Source organism: Nanorana parkeri, unplaced genomic scaffold (assembly GCF_000935625.1).
Source record: "Nanorana parkeri isolate BGI_ZX_2015 unplaced genomic scaffold, ASM93562v1 scaffold166, whole genome shotgun sequence".
NCBI lineage: Eukaryota > Metazoa > Chordata > Amphibia > Anura > Dicroglossidae > Nanorana > Nanorana parkeri.
In genome coordinates this window covers 1,807,964-1,824,287 of record NW_017306434.1, presented here as the reverse complement: position 1 = coordinate 1,824,287, position 16,324 = coordinate 1,807,964, and the positions used below count along the sequence as shown (strand labels likewise).

The following is a 16,324-nucleotide window of genomic DNA, read 5'->3' as shown; positions in this document are numbered from 1 at the left end:
TTGCTGAGACCTCTATGCCTGGCCTGTATAAGCAGATATACTCACTGCGGACAATCCTCGTCAGATAGCTGAACTCGTCAATACCGATTCATTCAAAAGAGGTGTTTATTCTTTAACATAAGATTACAGCAGATGATAGGAACAGCAGTTGAACGGTTATAGTATTGTGCGGTCAGAAAATGATGCCTTTCCTCCGTACTGTGCAGATTACATGTGTGACCTTGTTACATGTGGCTAGTAGCTGTGGCCATGACACAGGAAGTACTGCACACAGGAAGAAGGAAGGGGCGTACACTAGGGGGAAATACATCGTCACATGAGGAATAATTACAAAAAAACATGTTTGTTACAACAAAAGGCCACTAGATGGCAGCATAGGATAACACATGGATTTAACTATGAGAAAATATATAGGCAAACACACTATGTAAAACTTCTATCTATATTACAATGCTAATATTAACTGAGGCTATGCATCTCATATTCTATCCCCCTATTGGGGCGGCACAATATGGGTATTTTTTATATTTACCAGTGTACTCTGCAAACTGAATGTAATGAGAGCTACTTGTATTGAATACATCTTTTATAATACCAAATAAAGCTCAACTCTGACATAGTAACTTTTTCGGTATTGAGCACGAGCACAGATATTTATATTTCGGTACTCGGCGATACCAAGTACCGATAACGGTACTTCCGGTAGCATTGAGCCGGCTTCCCGGGCAATCAGGGAGCCAGGCGGCGTGTCATTACCCACCACCCGGCTTCTTGATTGCCCTGGAAGCCGACTCAATGCTGTTTGGCCGGCTCTATGCTGATTGGCCGGGAAGCCGGCTTTCCAGCCAATCGGTATCGAGTCGGCCAAACAGATCTGATAATATGGCGACACAACCTCCACCCTGCAGACACCCCATTCTCCACACAAGCATATTCATCCTCAGCAGCAGTCATTACCGTACCGCAGATGTCCCTCGGCCAGCTGGGCAGACACCGCTCTCCCGGATCTGCCCACTTCTCCCGTGTGTACAGTGCCTGCACCGCCTTCGAAATCGGCCCTCAGCCTGCTACTGCGCAGAATGCCTAGCGCTCTCATTCAGAAATCCTCTAATAGAATCAAGCAGGCGGTGCACACGCTGTACACACGCTGTACACACACCAGTGTCAGGCGGCGGTAAAGCAGCTTGTGGAGCGATGTCTGGCCTAGGGACAGCTGTGGTACGGTAATGACTGCTGCTGAGGATCGATGTGTGGGGTATGAGGTGTCTGCAGGGTGGAGGTTGTGTCATCATATTATCAGACCTGTTTGGCCGGCTCGATGCCGATCAGCTGGGAAGCCGGCTTCCAGGCCAATCAGCATGGTCAGCAGTCATTACCGTACCGCAGATGTCCCTCGGCCAGCTGGGCAGACACCGCTCTCCCGGATCTGCCCACTTCTCCCGTGTGTACAGTGCCTGCACCGCCTTCGAAATCGGCCCTCAGCCTGCTACTGCGCAGAATGCCTAGCGCTCTCATTCAGAAATCCTCTAATAGAATCAAGCAGGCGGTGCACACGCTGTACACACGCTGTACACACACCAGTGTCAGGCGGCGGTAAAGCAGCTTGTGGAGCGATGTCTGGCCTAGGGACAGCTGTGGTACGGTAATGACTGCTGCTGAGGATCGATGTGTGGGGTATGAGGTGTCTGCAGGGTGGAGGTTGTGTCATCATATTATCAGACCTGTTTGGCCGGCTCGATGCCGATCAGCTGGGAAGCCGGCTTCCAGGCCAATCAGCATGGAGCCAGCTTCCCGGCTCCATGTTCCCTCGCGGCTCTGCCGGTCAGAGGAAATCTCCCTCTGACCGGAAGTTCCGGTATCGGGAAAGGTATCGGAGCATCCGTGATAGTGACCCCCTTTTCCTTTCCCAAACTCCTTTCAGCACCTAACTTTAAAGCCCAATTGATCCTTCAGTTTGAATTAGCTAAATACATTTCAAGTGCGTCAATACAAAATGGTAGCATATTATTTTAACTGATGTTATCACCTCTGTGTCCTCTATGGAAAATGATTGTGCTACGTAGATTAAGACCCAGAACATTAAATTATAGAGCTCTTGACTGTAGTAAAAACTGGATGTGTCACCAGCCCTCCAAGTCCAATAAAAGGCATATGAAAGAAGTTAAAGCTTATAAAAATATTTACATTTAAAGCAGCTACAGCCCGAGTAGAAAAGCCTGTCCCTTGCCAATGAGCTCTTGCTTTCTGTGTGAAACCAGTGGTCTCTCTGCAGAGGTACACACACACACAAACACACACAGTCAGCCCTATAGCTGTACAATCAGCAAAGCTCATGCTCCCTGTCGATTAGAGGGCTCTAGCTCTGACTCAGCAGGAGGCGTGTTGAACTTCTGCAGATAGACCACAGCTTCCATACAAAGAGCAAGGGTCCTTTTCTGCAGAATGCTGGCAGGGGATAGGCTTTTATACTCAGGTTATATTTTAGCAGGTTATATTTTGCTAAATATACTTTAGCAAAATAAACGAACTGTAGAACTTTGCATACTTTTTGTCTTGATGCACCTGGATTGTATTTAGCTGATTTATACTGAATGTTTAACTGGGCTGCATGTTTATTTTTGTCTATAAAATCTGGGTTGACAACCAGTCTGGTGAGATATTTTTCATTGGCCTTTCTAATCTCCTTGTGGAAAATGAGAACTTGGTATTGGTAAAGAAACGAAACCTCACATATAATTACCCATAGTGGCAAGGCATGTGAAAAAGTGAAATATGAAATTATTCATGAGCTCTTTTTCTGCTGCCATCGTAACTTTGCGATCGTCGAATGAAACTTTTCGTCCGATGATCGAACCGTTGTACGATTTTGGTACATCGGCCCCATCCTGCCCCGATTATCGCAAGGTTCAATTAGCAGTAATTTGAAAGAAATCACCTCAACGAATTGCGCTAATCAGTATTGTACAGTATTTCGGTTGTACATTGCCCATCAACCTTACGAATATCGGGCAAAAATGCGATCACATACGAAAATCAGCCGATCTTTGTAAGGTATATGGGCACCCTTAGAGTGGTGGGATGTATTGGGATGTAATCAAACTCAAGGTCATAATAGCAGGCTGCGGCCTCTCTTGCACAATTAGGGAGGTTGTAAAGGCACCTGATCTCTTTGACTTTGCTGTGAACGTGCCACCGCCCTGCCCACCTTCCCACCCTCATGTGTTCTGTGGGAATCCGAGACCTCTAAAAACCTTCTATGGACAGCAACCAATGAGAGATCTGCAAACTTCCATTAGCTAACCTAAACCCGAAAACGCTCAGCTCTGAGCACTTTCAGGTGAACGATGTTCAACCCTGGCTTCTGTAGCAAGCTAAATAACAGATCAGAAACCTTCTGTCCCTGATCGGCTTGGGCAAAGTAAAATGGAGACATTTGTGGTCCAAGAGGCCTCCTTATAGCAGGGATGGGAAACCTCCGGCCCTCCAGCTGTGGTGAAACTACAAATCCCATGAGGCATTGCAAGATTCTCACAGCCACAGGCATGACTCCCAGAGGCAGATGCATCATGAGATTTGTAGTTTCACCACAGTTGGAGGGCCAGAGGTTCCCCACTTCTGCCTTATAGAGAACCTGTCACCTACACAATGCCATCACTTGTAAGCTCCATTGTGATAGCAATACAGTTAGAGTAGCATTAACCTCTCAAGCCATGTGTAATGTACATGTAATATAATGTATATTTCTCATTGTGGTTGCTTCCATTTTGGAATGGAGCTAGATTAAAAAATAAACAAAAACATGCTTGCAAATACCCATATGCCACCTGTGTAGTATAGGTGACAAGAATTGTTGCATGCTTCTTCTAAAAAAGTGAAGTCGGCTTCCTAACCAATCAGGATGCTGTGAGGTGAGTCGGATAGCCTCCCAACTACTCGGGTTCCGCTGGAGGCGAATTACAACAAGGACAGGAGAAACAGAAAGAGAACACAGAGACATACAAGGACAAAACAAAAAACAAAAAAAGGGGAGGGGGCGAAAGATCTCAGTGCCCGTGCCCTGGTGCGATCGCCGCCCCGCACTCAGCGCGCGTTCCCCGGTACGAATATCATTTCATACCCCGTCACCGAAGCGCTACTCCAGGTTGGCTTGCGGAAAATCTACCGACTCACGGAACTGATACCAGGCCGCCCATGTGCAAACGAACTTATGCTGGGTTTTGCGGATTGAGGCTGTAAGATCCTCCATTAGTCTGATCTCCTCCACCCTCTGCACCCACATCTCCACCGAGGGTGCTCGGGATTGTCTCCATAACGCCGGAATGCATGCCCTGGCAGCATTCAACAAATGTATCAACAGCGCTTCTTTTTTTTTAATGCACTGTTGCTTGCATTGCAGCATGTACAAATTAGACGTTTATGGTGTCTAGTTCAGTGCAGAAAATCATACATCGCAAACAATATGCCTGAAAGACAGCAATGAACCGTAAAAATTCCTCGTATCCAATATATTATATATACAACAATAACCATAGGGCTGTGTCCTTGTTTAGATCTTTATTACTCAATCACATTGCTGAGACACCATGGTAACAATGTCTCATTATAATTCAAACCCGACCTGTAACCTATATACCACATAACTGCATACACAAGTCGTATTCATTCCAGGTATTCAAAGACGTATGAAAGGGTCCCTATGGGGGGCAGTATACCAACATGAATAATACAAAATTATGGAGTCAACCTAATAAATTCCCATTCAAAAAACCAACAGGAAAACCCCTGGACATCAATGGACGTTCCCCAATAGAAAGGATCCTGTCTTCAGGTGGCTCCATCCCATTACAGGGAACCATGGAGCCACCAGAGCGTGCACGCTCCCAGCTCGATCCATGGACAAGTCTGTTTATGTCCATTAAAGATTATGGCCCCAGAGGTAACCCACACCCCTGATCCTCCCTCCAGCTGCTGATTGACAGTGGCTGGAGCCTGCACTGTTCCTGCTTTCTGGTGCATGTAAAGGGCACCCTGACTATCTGGAAGTGTGAGGGAAGCAGCGTGTGGACCTGGAGCCACTGGTGTTGAGCAGGTAGGGTAATTAAATATTTGGACACTTATTTAAGTTAAACATGCACCAGGTAATGTTGCACTGCTTGATATTACCCAGTACATTTAAAAAAGGCAGAGGGTTTAATACTACTTTAAAGTAAGAAAAAGTCTTCCCTCCTTCACCGGTGGTTCAGTATATAAGAATAATCCAATGGGTCCAGTGGTGTCCATTGTCCATGCCATAGCAACCTTGGTGCCAAAAATTAAAATACTGTTCAAGGGTTAAGCTATTGGCACTTAGACCACTCCTTCTGGAGGAGGAAACTGAAACTATATAAAAACAACTATTTAGAGTTTTTCCAGACACTACAGAGCTAAGGACGAATCCAGGACATAAGGCTGACACATCCTGAAAGAGGTAAAAAAAGGCTTTGAATGTTCTTCTCATAGATCCAGGTCTTGGTATAGCTCAACCATCGACAGTGCCTTCTAACTTTTGGCCAGCACCATGGAAATGAATAACTAATCCAGGAACAGTGGGATCCTTTAAAAAAAAAATGTGCCAAGCTGCCACATCTGCGGCTCCTGATATTAAGGGGGAGGCGCTCTGATTTGAAGGAGGGCTTCTAATGCAAAAAAGGGGGGCTTTTGATGTAAAGGAGGTTTCTGATGTGAAAAGGGGGGTGCTGCTGTGAAAGGAGGGGGCTGTGATGTGAAGAGATGGCTCCTTATTTGAAGAGAGGACTCTGATATGATGGGAAAACCTCATTTTTGTGTGTGTTTTTATGTGGGGTCTACACTGGGATAAAGGGCTGTTATGTATTTTGGAGGGGCAACATGTTGTGTTTTTACATTTATGTTTTAGACTGGATTGCCCCAAGATTTTGCATACTTTTATAGGGTGCTGTGACTGGAAAAAACAATGTTGAGGAACACTGGTATAGCAGTAGCAGTTAGCCACATTCAACTGGATTTCTTCTGTAATGTTGGAGATGTTTCACAGTTTATTCAAGGATGAATAAGCTGCAAAATATATTTATCGTTAATGAACAAGTCCATTTGAATGGGCCATATGCAAAAAAAGAAAAAAAAAAAAGGTTTTTGTTCATTCAATTTTCGAACAGTTAATGGGGTCAAATTGATGATCGTTTCTCCAATGAACAAAATTCTAACAGTGAATGTGGTTTTCGTTTGAGAAACACTTCATTCATTTCCAAAATTGAATGCTAAACCTAAACAAAGTGATATGTTTTGAATAGAACATTAATATACGACACCAGATCATTATCATTGTATTTATAAAGTCTCATGAATTATTCCACTGTTCCAAAGAATTAATGATTTGTGTTTTTGCATCACCATGTGTTAAGATGTTGGCTACCAAGTAAAAAAAAATTGGATCTGTATACACTGTGTATGTGTTTGATATTTATATGTAATGTTCATAACTTGGTCCCTCTGGGTATTTAATATACAACCTCAATAATTACATTTTTTAAATTATATTCACTAAGTATATTGAAAAATTGGGTTTATATTGACGGGTATTTTTGTATGTAATTTATTTGAGATTTGGGGATGGTTTTTGGGAGGCGATGATTGATTAATTAGTAACATTTTTATTTATATTTGTATTAGTTGTTCCCAATTTATCTTTGGTTAAACTTGGAGCCCTTTTTTTTAATCTGCATAAGTAGACAGCCCTTTGAATACCGTCAAACCATTATTTGGAATATTTTGCACTGTGGACAACATGATTGTGTATACAATATGTGGTCTTCCAGAAAAGAAAAAGGATGTGTTTGAAGTTTCAGTTAACACAGGGGTCTTAAACTCAATTTACTGACTGGATACATTTTCTAGTCCTGTAGGGGTGCTTGCCAAATGTCATAATTCAAAATAAAAATTAACAATATCCGGTACCTGTGGTAATGTCAGAAAGTTGCCCTGATACACAAAGGACAGTATTTGTTCACATGATGAATCGAGCACGTTAGAACATTTCAGGGTAGTATCATGTTATTACAAGGACCTTTGGTGAACCTTTTGAAAAGACTATTTATTGGTAACCAAACCAGTGAAGGGTTATCATCTTGTATTTCTCCTTAAGCTCAACAAAGTGCAAAAATTGTCAATCATGTGTAGACATGTGCACTGCCAAAAAATTAGTTTCGTTTCGTTTTAAATTCGGATTTGTGTTATTTCGTTTTTCAGGATTCGGGTGTGAAAGTCAATTCGGATTCGGAATTCGGATTCGGACGAAATTCGGTAGCGTTAGTACGAACGTTCAATTCGTTTTCTGTTCTTATTCGTTTCTTATTCGTTTCGTTCGTTTGCAGCAAAAGTGACATTTGAGGGGGAAAAAATATTTTTCTCCTTCTCTAATGTCACTTTGCTCCAACGAACGAAACGAATAAGAAACGAATAAGAACAGAAAACGAAACGAAGGTTCGTACGAACGCTACCGAATTTCGGAAATGGAAATTCGGATTAGTTTGCTTTCGTTATGTCTGTTATTCGGAATTCGGATACATCCGAATGTCCGAATTTCCGAAAATTCGTCCGAATTTCGATTCGGAACAAAACGAATCGCACATGTCTAATCATGTGCTCATTACTGTTTCAGCAAATGTACAAACTAATAAGTATTACTACCTCTCCTTCAGGTCAATAAATTAAGAGGATGGAAGCAAAAGAAGACTATTGGATCATCAATGAGGAAGAACTTGGCGAGATTAAAGCATGTCTAGAAGGCGGCAATCTGTACAAGACAAAAGAAGCAATCAGTGAATCATTGGAGAGTATGCAACTGAATATTGCAGTGACAGGAGATTCAGGAGCTGGGAAGTCTACTTTCATTAATGCCATCCGAGGCCTGGAAGATGATGATGAAGATGCTGCGAAGACTGGAGTGGTGGAGACCACAACAAAAGTAATGTCGTATTCTAACCCAAATGATAAGAATGTAATATTTTGGGACCTGCCAGGGGTGGGAACTCCTAATTTCAAGCCAGAGGAGTACCTGGAAGCCGTAAAGTTTCATCAATATGACTTTTTCATCATCATGACCTCGGAACGTTTCCGGCTCAATAATGCTGACCTAGCCAAAGAGATTCAAGCGATGGGCAAGGAGTTCTACTTTGTGAGGACAAAGGTTGATAACGATTTGGCTGCCAGTAAGAAACAGAAGAAGAAAACATTTAATGAGCAGAATATTTTGAAAGAAATCCGTGAAAACTGCGTTCAAAATCTTCGGCGTGCAGGAATCCATGAGCCGCGTGTGTTTCTCCTCTCCTGTCTGGATTTAGACAAGTATGATTTCAATCTCATACAAGAAACTCTAGAGAAGGAGCTTCCAAGTAACAAGCGAGACATCTTCCTTCTCGCTTTACCCAACCTCTCTCTGTCAATACTGGAGAAGAAGAAGCAGGCTCTGCAAAGACATGTTTGGAAGGTGTCCATACTGTCATGTGCGGCTGCTACAGTCCCGCTTCCCGGGTTGTCCGTTGTTTGTGATATCACCATTTTGATGACAGCCATGAAGAAGTATGTCAACGCTTTTGGCCTCACACATGATTCTCTTGATAAATTAGCACGGAAATGTGGTAAAGATGTTGCAGAATTAAAGTCTGTAGTCAAAACCCCTTTGGTTCAGGAAGAGATTACTGTGAAGGCCGTTGCCAACCTTATAGCCAAAGCCGTGGTAAGCAAGTTAGGGAAGCTTATGTTTGTTAAGTATGCTATAAGCATGATCCCTATGATTGGCTCCCTAGTAGCTGGTGGGCTCTCTTTTACTACCACATATGCAGTGCTCAATAAATTTCTGGAAGACTGTGCAGAAGATGCAGTAAGGGTTCTTCAGAAGGTTTTAGAGACCCATAATTAGAAATCATAAAGAAGGAAACAATTCAATAAGAAAAAACTGTCCATAAGTATACTTAAAGAACTCTGGGATTTTATAATACTTTCCTGTGCAGTGGTACTACCCCTCCCACTGCAACAGTTAAGTGCCTCGTGTTGGTCTATGGGGTTCTTATAAAGAAGCTATACTCGCCTGATTCTTGGTCCTCCAGTGCTCAGCCCCTCTGACTGAGAAATGTCCCACTGACATCATCGATGCGATGATGTCAGTGGTCCTTAGACTGCCGGAGTTCAGGGGGAGAAGAGGCTACAGCGACCGGTCTAGCAGCCTGGCAGGACTGAGGATCAGGTGAGTATAGCTACTTTACTGGAGCCCCCGACCAAAAACGAGGCACTTAACCCCTGCAGTGCGGAAGTAGCCCCAGTGCAAGGGTTAGTTTTGTTATTCTGGAGTTCCTCTTTAAAGAAGAACTCCGGGCATTTAAAAAAATTAACCTTTTATACCTCGATAAGCCCCTGCTATGGGTTCCAGGTATGATCTCATGGTCACAAGTATATGAGTAAATCGCCCCACAATCAGATGTCCGTGAAACATGCAATCTAGGCCCCGGCGGCCAATAATATCTCAAATGTTCTACATAGTCGAGGGGCTACGCATTTATGAGTGACAACACGGGTAAATTTAGAGTGTTCTGAAAGGTGTCAGGGTCACGCAGGCTACCCCTTCCCTTCCTATGTTAGTTGTGTATGTATTCCCATGTAGATACAATGTTGTGTAATATGCCTATATTGGAAAAGTTACAGGATCCATGCACTGACATTGCTGCCTGTCATTTTGACTGTATTGTATTTTTTGTATAGTCACACAGTGTATATGTATGGATAATCCTGTTCCGAAAATAAAGAATTTATTAAAAAAAAAAAAATTAACCTTTGCAGTGGGGTTACCCCGCACTATCTTCCAAGTAAGCAGATGCCACAGAATCCTGACAGACCTTCACCTCCACCCAGTGAATGCAGAAATTGGAACAGTGCTCACCTGGGGAGATAGACCCACAGAACGAGGTCTCAAAGCGTGTTTCCCTTCTAAACAGGGAAGGGAAGCCCATATGACTAAAGACCAGGTGACCTCCTCAGCTCACAAATAACATCATCATTTCAAAGGGAGACAAAATATAAAGAGGACATAGTGCGTATCGTCCAAACAAATGCAATGTATTAAATAAAAGCAGGTACTCACAATGTCACAGGGGACAAAAGGCATAAAACAAATATCCAATGGACACCACAGTACAAATCTATGGATGCAATGGGACTCCTGTCCGTCCGGCTCAGCTGAGAAGAGTGACATCAAATATTTTGGTTTCATCTGACCATATGACATTCTCCCAATCCTCTTCTGGATCATCCAAATTACAAATATATATATATATATATACACACACACACACACACAATGTTGTTGTAAAAGTTGGTGGGGTGGTTCATACACTGATGGGAAAGGCTCTTTGTACACTTCAAATTTTGCTTTGTTAGTGCTATAAAAGTTATAGCACTGTGCTATATATAGTCAGTGTTATATAAGTGTATGTAATAAACACATATTGTCTCTTGTGGTCTGGTAAATATACCATTGAAAGTGTTTTGTTATAAGTGTTGATCTGGCTGGAAATCATGTGAGTTGGTACCTTCCTTACCTCTCTGCCTGTGCAACCTGATATTAAACCCGACCTTTTCCCCCTTCTTGACTAAAAATCACATCAGCACCCAGCTCTGCATGCTGATATGATATCATCTCACATTCATTAGATAAACAAACATATTTTTATTCTACTTATTTCTTTTTTTTCCACTTCCTGGTTCACTTCTGGCACAAATGATGTATTTGTGCCCAAGTGTTGCATCCTGGGAAGGTTACATCAGCAGAACATTGCTGGGAAATCTCATCTGTAATCTCAGGAGTTCCGGGAAGTAAAAGGGGAGCTGGTAATCTGCCCTTAGTTACAATGGCCACTGTGAGAAGACTGGGGAAGAAAAGAGAAATAAGGAATGCAAAGAATACAAAGCCAGGAATTATCTAGAAGTATGTGATTGTAAATTGTCATTACTAAACATTTCTAAAGGTGTGTTTGTTGTTATTTTACAGATATGGGGAAAGGTCTGCTTTAATGATATTGTTCTGTGGGGACTATACCCCTCTACACTACGGAGCATAGGAGAGGGGCACGTTTCTATAGTCCTATCTAGTTTCTGTTGTTCTGATACAGAACGGTGACTGAGTGTTATCACACTAGGACAGGAACTGTTACATAGTTACCTAGGGATGCACCGATACCGATACTAGTATTGGTGCCGATACCGAGTATTTAGCCAAGTACTCGTACTCGCCCAAATGCTCCAATACTTAATCCCGACACCAGAACTTCCGGTCAGAGGGAGATCTCACTCTGACCAGCAGTGCCAAGGGAGCATGGAGCCTGCTTCCTTTCCAATCAGGAAGCTGGGTAGTGGGTTATGACCTACCTCCCAGCTTACTGAATGGCTAGGAAGTTGGCTTCACTTGTTGCAAGGGCTTTTCTCCAGGGGGACGGAATAAAGAAGACATGCTCAGCTGATCCTCAGTCCTGCGCCAGTCAGTGCTCACTTCTCCTACCCTCCGCTCTGGTTGTGGTGTGTCCCCCGGCATCCTCACATCTAATAGACCTGTATTAGATGGGATGACGTCACGGGTCCTTAGACTGGGAGGGGAAGAGGCAGGCAATGCAGCCAGGTGGGACAGAGGATCGGGTGAGAATGTCTTCTTTATTTTTGTCCCCTAGACGGTGTGACAACACGCAGTTGACCCTTGCAGTGCCAGGGTAGCCCCACTCCAAGGGTACCCTATTTTATGCTCCCTTGGACAGTAAAATGTCTGTGCGTCTTATGGATCGAATCCCTCTCGCCCGACGGATGCAGTTTCGGGCGCCGGGCGAGTAATTTTTTTTGTACATTCAGCCCTGCTCCTGACAAGCCGAGCTAAATGTACAGTGGGAGCCGCTGCTCGTTCAATACAAGCGATCTAATCAGATCACTTGTATCAAAATCGAGCGGCGGCGAACGTGTGCGCCCCCCCTGCCGTGGTTTTCGGGGTCCCCCGCTCCTCTGGGGGACCCATGACCACGGTATAGAAGCTCACCATAGAGCTCGTGTTCTTTGTCTGCTCTGTGTGATCACTAAGACCATGGCGCTGTGATCACAGCGCCACATGGCTCAGCTGTCACTAACTACAGCTGTCACAGAACCCTCCCTGCGTCCTATGGTCAGGTGCGCCTTATGGAGCAAAAAATATGGTAGGTTTTTTTTTTTTTTTTAAATTCCCAGAGTTCTTCTTTAAGATCTGAATTGAACTCATAGCCCCACTGCAAGGATTAATTAAAAAAATACTGGATTCCTTCTTTTACAACGCAACATATACATAAGCATCACTGAGTATAATTCATAGCCTGAATTTGAGTTTTAACGTCACTGATAACCACAAAGCAATTTCATAGCCTGCCAGTTCTTAAAGCTGACCTACGGGCACCAAAACTTTCCTTAAAATATATTCCCAAAGGATATTAATCCATTTTGTGTGCAGCAAAAGCCTTTGTAAGCCCTGAAATTACCTTGTAAAATAGCGGTGACATCATCACTGTACATGGCCTGTTCTGAGAGCAGAGTAGGGCAGGCCCCACCCACTACAGAAAGCTACAGGAGGAGGTGGAGACCGGACACAAGACCAGCCCCCCTGCACAAGGAGAGAGAGCAGCAGTGACTGGTCTTTATCACAGGAAGTCTCACACTGGATTACTGCACAGATGTGGAAGAAATACACAACGCTCACCATGTTTCATGGAAGAATTCACATGACTCTTGTATTTACACAATATTTGCTTAGCCCAGGCATTGGGACATTTACTTGGTCCATGAGCTACTCACAAACCAGACAATGGCTCCATTTCACCAGTCAATGCTTATCATTGTTTCCGGTTTATAAAACAAAATCCGAAGATGTAGGTGACCACAGGATATTTACAGGACTCCCCTTTGCCTTCAGTGGTCACACTCCTTTACACACTGTGCTGATGATAAGCAATATGGATGTTTTTGTGGCTCCATCTCCATCATGATTTGGAGGAAATTGATGTTACTCTGCCTGCTCTCCTTATAATAATGTCTTCAAGGTTTGATCTCTTGTTTTGTAAAGAGCTGGCCATATAAAGCCCCCTAGGGAGGGCCAGCCCACCCAGAACTGATATTTAAGGTTCTGCTGGTCACTGGAGTGCTAAGGCAGCTAATAGACTCTTTTATTGATCACTGATCCTGGTGGTGGAATCCCTGCACATCAGTTCCCAGTTCTTCATACCTTATGTAACACTTCTAACGGTGCCCCTCTCCTGAAAAAAAAAGATGGGATCACCCGAAGGTGGCATCCAGGGGAGCACCCAGAACTCCAGCACTATGGCGGGGGGACTGCAAGTCACTAAGATCCAAGAAATATAGGTGAAAGGTGACTTATATCTGAAATATAACACTTGGGTTCGAGGGGGGATCTTCACTACCCCAACAATCTGCTGTACTCTGATAATGCTGAAGACTTCTTCACCCCGTCCCAGATCCGAGCAGCGTAGTGAAACCTACACAAAAGGAAAATGTGAAATGTTTAAAAATGCAGAAACGTAATAGAATTGTTTATAGAATTGTTTATAGAAGCGAGTTCCTCTATTCTATAGCGGTCACCTCTGCTACCATCTGTGGCTACTCGGACACCATCATAGAAAGGGCTCATTCACACCGGCATGCGCTCCCGTGCAGAGACCTACTCCCAGGAGGGACAGGTGCTGCATGTAATTGCATGGAAGGACGTGGCCGCACATGGCTACAGACTAACCCAAACCTGCAGGCCCGTGTGCTTGCACTTGGACACACACTGTCTGCCTCCAAGTGCAGGCACCCATACCTGCACACAATTACATGTAGCACCTGCCCCTCCTGGGAGCAAGTCTCTGAACTGGCGTGCATGCCTGTGTGAATGAGCACTAAGGGCCTGTTCACATGATATCAGGTCCTGATCAGGTGCGGATCTGCAGACGCGGTGCTACTGACGCAGTGCGTTTTTGAGCGTTCCAATTTAAAAACATTTTTTTTTTTTGCTGGAGTGGTGCTGTCAGTATGTTAGCTGCAGTGCAGTGCGTTTTTGACGCGTTTTGCGTTTCCGGTCCGTTTCCTGACCGGACAAAATGTGACATGCAGTATTTTTTCTGTCGTAACCTGAACGGACTGCTCACGTGAGAACTGTAGCCCATAAAACACATAGGGATACATTGGGATGCATTTTTAGTGCAGAAGTGTACGGATCAGGTCAGCACAGAAAACGGACGTCGTGTGAACAGGCCCTTCCCAACAGTGTTTTTGTATCCCTTTTGGCAATGTCCTGGTTCTGCACATTGTATCCATTAGGTTTTGCAGTCCACACTAACCTATTTTACATCTTTTTTTTTTTTTTGCCCGGGACAGATAGGGCTTTAATTTGGCTTTTACAGTGTAATCTCTATTAAAGTGTAATTGAGCAACTGGTCAGCAGATCGCAAAGCTAAGGTCTCCATCACCCAGTAGCCAGCAGGGATTTACATCTAAATGGATGGCAGGGATGTGCTCTTTTGTATAATGCAGGGTGCTGCAAAGTTGACAGGGGTCTGCCAGCCTCACCTACCAAACTCAATTTCAATACAGAGTAAAGACCAGCAGAAAGACCAACTGATGACATGACTGGATCTCAAAAGAGGTATTTCTTGAAGAGGAAACAATTGAATTGAAAGTATTATAAGTAGGGATGCACCGATACCAAGTACCGTACGCAGTACAAGTACAGAGACTTTTCCAGCTGCAAGACTAGCCTAGAGAAACATTCAAACGTTAGGAGGCAGCTGTCATTTGTAAGGAGCACACGGAGCTCCTGGGATTTGTATATCTCTGTTTTAATGTACGATTTTGTTTTTATAAATATAAAGGGATGCACAGATACCAGTTTTGCGAGTACGGGTACTGATACTCGTCCAAGTATTCACAGACACAAGTACTGATACATTTTTGTTTATTGTCATGTGACAGTTTTTCTAAAACAATACAGACTAATGATTTCAGGACAGTGGTGGAGCGCCAGAGCCCGGTCCCAGCTGCAACCGCTGCAACCCTGGTAGTTCTCATGAAAATGCCAAGTATCGGCACTGGTATCTGAACTGGTATCAATGCAGCCCTAATTATAAGCGTACATTATACTTCAGCTTTAAAAATGCAAAAAATACACAAAAAACACACACACACACACACCTCTGAGAAACGGCATTGCTGTGAATGGGTCACAGGGGTCACTTACCAGTTCTTCTCAGTGAGGATGGTATGTGAGAGCTGCGGGCGTGACATAGACATGATCTGACTCCGTAGTTTGCTGATCATGGTGTGAAAGTTGGGGTGACCCTTATACCCAGGAAGGAGGGAGAAGAGAGGGTTCCCTCCTGAGCCTGTAGAACAAATACAGGAACAGAATTTAAATATCTCCAAGTTAGGAATGTGAACAGACCCATAATACAATACAGCAACCCCTGTGCTGAGCCATGTACAATACTTACTCTGCAAGGCCCAGCTCTCAAGAAACATTGCCTGCATTTTATTTCATTATAACAGGCATTCTTTTTTTTTTTTTTTTTTAACACCAACAATATGCGCATTCACATCAGTCCCTGGAGCTTACAATCTAAGGTACCAATGTCAAACTGGCGGGAACTACCAGGGTTGTAGCAGACACATATGTGACCGGGCCCTGGCATCCCACCACCTGCTCCCTGGTTCTGAAAGGAAAGGGGACCGGAGGTAAAGTAAAGATTAACCGTACAAGAGTACAGTTATCCTTTAAAGTAGTATTAAGGTCTGCGTGCTTTTTACCTTAGTGCATTCTCGACATTCTGGTAAAAACCGCCCAGAACCTTTTTCTCCCCCAGTCACCCCCGCCGCCCCCCCAAACACACACACTCTCTTACCTGTCAGCGACGCTCCCCCCCGCCGCAGGCCCAAACACGATCCTCCATTCCCGGTACTTCCTGGTTGCAGGAGGATACTGATGGCAGAGGAGCTCCTTCTGCCATCAATCAAAGAGAGAAGGGGAGTGGCCTGCCACAGGGCTGTGTGAGTCTATGGACGCACACAGCCACAAGCACGCACGGGTGCCTCCATTAGAAACGATGGTGGCACCCGGACAGGGGGGAAGAACGCTGTGGGAACCCACTTGAAAACGAGGAATTAAAAGATTTGAAAGGAAAACAACAACAGCCTCAGGCAAATGTGGGCATCCCTATAAGAAATATTTTTTTAAAAAAAGAAGGGTTTAATATCACTTTAA

The 16,324-nt window shown here is 44.0% G+C and overlaps 2 protein-coding genes across 4 annotated transcripts in view; one reads left to right on the top strand and one right to left on the bottom strand.

Annotated features, from left to right (window-relative positions):
• Positions 1-7,732: 7,732 nt before the first annotated feature.
• Positions 7,733-8,935, top strand: LOC108785525 (interferon-inducible GTPase 5-like). The gene has a single exon (XM_018554610.1). The coding sequence runs from the start codon at positions 7,733-7,735 to the stop codon at positions 8,933-8,935; it is 1,203 nt and encodes a 400-aa protein (XP_018410112.1).
• Positions 8,936-13,485: 4,550 nt separating this feature from the next.
• SMG9 (SMG9, nonsense mediated mRNA decay factor) overlaps positions 13,486-16,324 on the bottom strand; it is a 17,962-nt gene continuing 15,123 nt past the window's right edge. For 2 of the 3 annotated variants that reach the window (XM_018554617.1, XM_018554615.1), the window contains 2 exons: positions 15,305-15,449; positions 13,486-13,565 (listed from right to left, as the gene is read on the bottom strand). In XM_018554617.1, coding sequence (XP_018410119.1) covers positions 13,487-13,565; positions 15,305-15,449 — 224 coding nt within the window. In that variant the 3' untranslated portion in view covers position 13,486. Of the gene's footprint in view, positions 13,566-15,304; positions 15,450-16,136; positions 16,153-16,324 lie in introns of all 3 variants that reach the window. The other variant, XM_018554618.1, reaches the window with a different exon arrangement.

What these genes read in the sequence shown, in the direction of transcription:
- LOC108785525 (XM_018554610.1), top strand. Translation starts at nt 7,733, where the DNA reads ATGGAAGCAAAAGAAGACTATTGGATCATCAATGAGGAAGAACTTGGC.